This window comes from Labeo rohita, chromosome 17, assembly GCF_022985175.1.
Source record: "Labeo rohita strain BAU-BD-2019 chromosome 17, IGBB_LRoh.1.0, whole genome shotgun sequence".
NCBI classification, from domain to species: domain Eukaryota; kingdom Metazoa; phylum Chordata; class Actinopteri; order Cypriniformes; family Cyprinidae; genus Labeo; species Labeo rohita.
In genome coordinates, this window is record NC_066885.1 from 26,824,084 (window position 1) to 26,830,083 (window position 6,000).

The following is a 6,000-nucleotide window of genomic DNA, read 5'->3' on the forward strand; positions in this document are numbered from 1 at the left end:
CAGATTATTGTTTAATCATTATTTAGAATGCTGTTGACACAAGAACATCTATATTTCTTTACTGAAGCTGGATACTTGCTAGCTCTTTAATAGTAGGTTAGACTGGGCACTTATTATATGACCTCTGATTTATGGATCTCTGTAGTCCATATGATCCAGTAGGTCAGCTCCCATGGTTAATGGTGTGAATATGATTCTTCATTGGACAACTGGCGTTGTAAAACTTGAATATCTTAAACCAAAGTGTGAATAGCCCACTTAAAAGTATCAATCTGGCTCTATAAAATATACTTCTTATTATCTAAATCAGGTGCTCAGTGTACATCTAAAATTGGACTACTGTCACGTTGTGAGCTGCCATAGGCTGATACTTCTGGGGAAGTAGTCAAAACAATAAGAAGCCTGCTGCTTAAAATGATTTCCTCTGTAGGTTATTCACTAAACAGGATGCATCAGTTTGAGACATGTTTTGGTACTTGAACAATCCCTTCTCCATTCTCTGAGATGAACTGAATATTTTCTCCACAAAGCAAGTACGGAGTCATTAATGATACTGACGGGATGATGCGCATACTGATTCTGATGTGCTGTTTTGTCGCTGGCGGAACCAATCGAGTGATCACGACCTGCACAGCTGAGGCTTGCCTTACGTTGCATTTGGAGGAGAAACATTTTGAAAAAGCTTTAGAGGACTGTGTCAACACCGGCGGCAATTTGGTTACTATGAGAAATGAAAATGAACTTCAGAGCATCAAATCGGTTCTTTCAGCAGCAGAAGAACACAACATCCGTAACTCCAAAGTTTGGATCGGACTTGAGTTGCTGAAAAGTAACTGCACTGATTTCACTAAGGAGTTACGCGGCTTCAGATGGACGTCAGAGCCGACAGATTCCAAATATTCCAATTGGAATAAGAAACCTTTGAGCACGTGCACGGAAAAAAGGTGCGTGTCGATTTCACTGGAAGATGGTCTCGGGTGGTCAGACGGCTCATGTAGAGAACGCGCATTTTATATATGTAAATTTCGATTCAAGGGCATGTGCAAACCGATAGTGTTAGAAAAAACAAGCTCTGTCACATATAACGTTCCGTTCTTAGATGAACCACTAAATCCAAATGAAAGGTTGGCGATGTTACCACATGGGACCTGGGCTGAAATACAGTGCGGCAGGTCTGAGAATGCAGAATATTTTGCACCAGTTTGTAACAACATAAACGGTAATTTTGGCTGGACAAATTCAGAACGTGTTTGCGCACGAAATAGAAGTTGCAAACGTAAAAACGGAGGCTGTGATCATTTTTGTTTCGACACTCCAGGAGAAGGTGTTCGTTGTAAATGTCGTGAACATTACTACCTGATGGATGATAACGTGAGTTGTGCTCTCAAAAATAACTGCGAGAGTTCACCTTGCGAATCAAAGTGTATACCGACTGCTACTGGGTTTTCATGCACCTGCGCGGAGGGATTTCATCTGGCTGAAGACAAGGTCAGTTGCGTTGATATCAATGAATGTCAGCAGCATACCTGCGGTGAACACAGGTGTCAAAACACGCCGGGAAGCTATTTCTGTGAGTGTAAACCCGGTTTCAGACTTGTTGCTGGCAAATGTGAAGACGTGGACGAATGCACCGAACCCAGATGTCAACAGGGCTGTCTCAATTCACAAGGTTCATTCTCTTGTTACTGCCACGCAGGTTACAGTTCATCATTAAACGATAGCAGGACATGTGTGGACATCGATGAATGTATCCAGAGACCCTGTGAAGACATCTGCCTCAATACCTTGGGTAGTTTCAAATGTTCCTGCAGGGAGAACTTCATTTTGGCTAGAAATGGCATCAGCTGCGTGCCGGTCCCCACAGAGAAACCACAAAGCACTCAATCTCCAGATAACAGAGAAGCGTTCATCACTAAATTGGGTCATTTACCTGTCACTTTTGGACCGACAACAATCAAGACCCCTGCTCTTAACAATACAAACAGTAAAACGGACTCTAGTAAGCGCAAAGAAAGTTTCCTCGAAAGTTATTGGATTTTAGTGTGTGTCTTGGGTTCAGTTATTCCGTTAATTGCGATCATTGTGCTTATGTCAGTCTTTGTCACCTACCGATTGAAAAGTTCAAGAAAAGCCGCTTTGAAAAATGCCACTGCTGACAACTACTGCTGGGTTTCATCTGGATTGGACAAAGTGCAGAAGAAGAGCAGCATTCAGCTGAATGATTAAATGAAGGCGACTTTCTGTCAACATAAAAAGTTGTGACACAGGAGTAACTAGAAAGTTTTTATTCAAGGTTCATTTATATAAATGCCTGTTTTCCTTGTATGTTTTTAGAATTCTGTCACTCAAATTTTAGTTATTTCCCCTAAATGTTGGACAGATGTGTGAACATACAGTGCTAAAACCACACCCGTTGACGAATGGTTGAACTGCGTTTTTATGCTTTTAGGGACAAGATGTACAGGTTTTTTTTATGTTGTCATTTTTTTTCTTTTACATATTTGCTGTGTAATTAATTGTTTTGTTTTATAATTACTTTGCTGAAAAACCTATAATAGAACATTGTACTAGGCCCATTGTGATATTTGAGACATGTTGTCAAAAAAGGACAGTGTTTGTACAGTGAGCTTTGTATTTCTTTCTGGCAATGAAACAATGATGTAGTTTTACAGTCTACAGTCAATTAAAGAAATAACTTTAAAGAATGAACCTATTCTGAGATATATGCCCATTCATTGGAGTAAAAGTGTACAGCCCACTCTTCCCTTTAAATGAACTATACAAGTTTTTTTTTTTTTTTTTTTTTTTTTTTTTTTTTTATGTACATGATATGAACTATTGTTGTTAAAAAATCTGTACATTTTACTAGAACAAATAAAGCTTCATCGAACTAGTTTAAGATTTGTTTTAAACGCAATGTTCTTATAAATCTATACAGTTCAGTTCCGTTCTCGGAGGGCCCGTGCCATCAGAGTTTCCCTGCGTCCCAATATGCATACTATCACCCTTTGTGCCCTACATATTATTGAAAATTACTACTATCACATAGAATTTAGGATGGATAGTATGCACATTGGGATGCAGGCTTTGTTTCAACCCTAATCAAAAACACCTGCATATGAACTAATCGTGAAAACCTTGGTTAGCTGATTCTGATGTGCTGAATTAGGCCCACCCAGCAAAAACTCGTCGAAAAGACGTCGAAAGGACGACAGTGCCAGACGTCTAAACAACGTGAAAATTTGGTCGAAAAGTGAAAGACGAAAAGACGTGTTTTTCAGGTCGTCGAAAAGACGTCTATAAAAAGACGTCCAAATTACGTCTAAATGTGGTTGTAAAGTGAAAGTTAAAAAGACGTCTTTTTCAGGCCGAATTTCAACCGTAAATTCATGATTATATTTATCTCATATTCAAAATAAGACAATTCACAAAAGAGTACTAAAACATTTATTGACACATTAAATACATCTTTCAAGTAAAAATCACTTTCCTGCTCACAAATTAAGCCTGCATTTGATTAAACATGCTGTAAAAACAGTACAATCATAAAATATAACTATATGTTTTCTATATGAATACATTGTGAAAGGTAATTTATTCATGTGAACTACATTTTCATCATAATTACTCCAGTATTCAGTGTCACATGACCCTTCAGAAAACATTTTTAATATGATTTGCTGCTCAAGAAACATTTCTGATTATTATCAATGTGGAAAACAGTTGTGCTGCACAATATTTTTTGTGGAAAACATATTTTCAGTATTCTTCAAATAGAACTTTCAAAGGAGCAGCATTTATTTGAAACAGATTTTTCAAAACAATAATCTTTGAAATACTGAAAATGTTTATAAAACAGAACAATGACCAATTCTAACCACATTAGAACATATTTCACCCCAAAAATACTAATTTTGCCATTAATTACTTACTCTCATGTCACTCCAAACCCATAAGAAACTTTTGTGCAGAATGCAAATAAAGATATGTTTAACAGATGCCTTGTGTATGCAAAAAACAACAACAACAACAAAATTACGTCTTTATTCATACATTAGGTATCTCCAACACATTTTCACAAAAGCACCATAAGATTTTTGTTTATGTGTGTGAATGCAATGCAATGAAAAATGCAATGATTTTTGTGCATATAAACCATTCATATCACTTCATAAAATTAAGGTGGCTTAATTGCTTACATGGCTTACTTTAATGCTGTCTTTACTACCTTTCCAAAAGTTTTACAGGTTTGGAAAGACATGAAGGTGAGTGCTGAAAATTTTTGGTTTAACTAACACATTAGTTAAACAGTTCCCTCAGGGGCATCAGTAGATCTCTGCCTGATCTCTGGTCTTCTGGTCCTTGAACCTTGACATTAAAAAAACAAACAAAAAAACAACAACAAAAAAAAAAAACTTACACAGCAAAAGATGCAGTGACCTGTGTCTGAATGGACTTTGGTTTTATTTAGCTGTGATTGACATAAAAGGGAATAGAAAATAATAACTACTGAATAATAAGCACTGAATAGGAGTCAAATATTGCATATTTCTGTTCAAATGAAAGTGTACTCATTCTTCATGAGTGATTAATTAGTGTGTCAGGGGTTCTTCTCAAAGTCTTCTTCTCTGGCCCTCAAAGTCCACTGCCATACAGAGGGTGCGTCACCTTAAAGGGGTCATCAGATGCCCATTTTCCACAAGTTGATATGATTCTTTAGGGTCTTAATAAAAAGTCTCTAAAATACTTTGAATAAAAATTGTCAATGGTTTTGTAAAACAACACCCTTTTTACCTTGTCAAAATGAGCTCTGCAAAAATCATCTCATTCTAAGGGGTTGTTCCTTTAAATGCAAATGAGCTCTGCTCGCCCCGCCCCTCTCTTCTCTCTGTGGAAAGATGCTATTGTTTATGTTAGCCGCATGTAGCCGCGTTTAGCCGCTAAACTTCCTAACTACCACGTTATAAGGAAAGGCGATCGCAAAGATTCATAAAAAAAAAACCTTATACTCACTTCTGCTGTAAGTGAAGCTGGATCATGAATGATTTGTAGATCGGGAGGCGCATTCCATTCACAAACAAACGTAATCCACTGCATCTTCAGCGGCTCAGATGTCGGGAGTAAATGATGACCACTATGTTCATTATTATGTTCATCCAGCAACACAACACCTCAATCACTCAATCAGAGATATTCTTGTCTAACTTACATCCCTGCTCCAGCATCGAAACGAAGAGGGCGGACTGTGACAGCTGATTCGAGGTAAATCGCTCATGTCAATCAACTATCGTGGGAGCGGCCTCTGCGGGTGTGACGCAACAACGACAGGCATCTGAGAACAGCTCAATTTGAAAAAGGGGATATTATTTTTACAGATTAATTAAAAACCGCTGCATGGATTTTTATCATTATAGTGTAGATTTGTACATACACTGCCAACACACATTCATGTTCAAACAGCATGAAAAAGTGAACTTAGCATCCGATGACCCCTTTAATAGTGTGCTAGGTTGTGAACTGATAAATTGTTTACAAATTCAGACATTGATAAGGACAGTGGCTCACTACACACTGGTGACTATTTCCGTCCTCACTGTACAGAATCACTACTGATATTTACACACAGCATTAAAATGAATATCTCTTTTAATGCTATTTACAGTGCATTATGATAAATACTTTGTTACATGAATGTGCAAGATTTCAGCCATAAATAAATTGTAAATGTTTGCTAGATTAGACATTACCTATCTAGTGATGTATGTTTATGCTGAAATATGATATTGGTTTGTGTTTTAAAATTGGTCACATGTCATTTTGTAGTGAATTATCTCTTAAGTTTTGAGCTTCAGAACTTCCTATAAGGTAACGTAGTGACCATCGACGCTTCCTGGTTTTCACAGCTATTTAGGGAGCACACATTTCAGTGCACAGTAAAAATTTTGTGACTAAGGCATCCCTTAAAGGAGAAGTCCACTTCCGAAACAAAGATTCACAGAT

The 6,000-nt window shown here is 37.4% G+C and overlaps 1 protein-coding gene across 1 annotated transcript; it reads left to right on the forward strand.

Moving 5' to 3' along the window:
• The first annotated feature begins 399 nt into the window (after positions 1-399).
• Positions 400-2,814, forward strand: LOC127180219 (complement component C1q receptor). Its single transcript, XM_051134222.1, has one exon. The coding sequence runs from the start codon at positions 562-564 to the stop codon at positions 2,224-2,226; it is 1,665 nt and encodes a 554-aa protein (XP_050990179.1). The 5' UTR covers positions 400-561; the 3' UTR covers positions 2,227-2,814.
• The last annotated feature ends 3,186 nt before the right edge of the window (positions 2,815-6,000 follow it).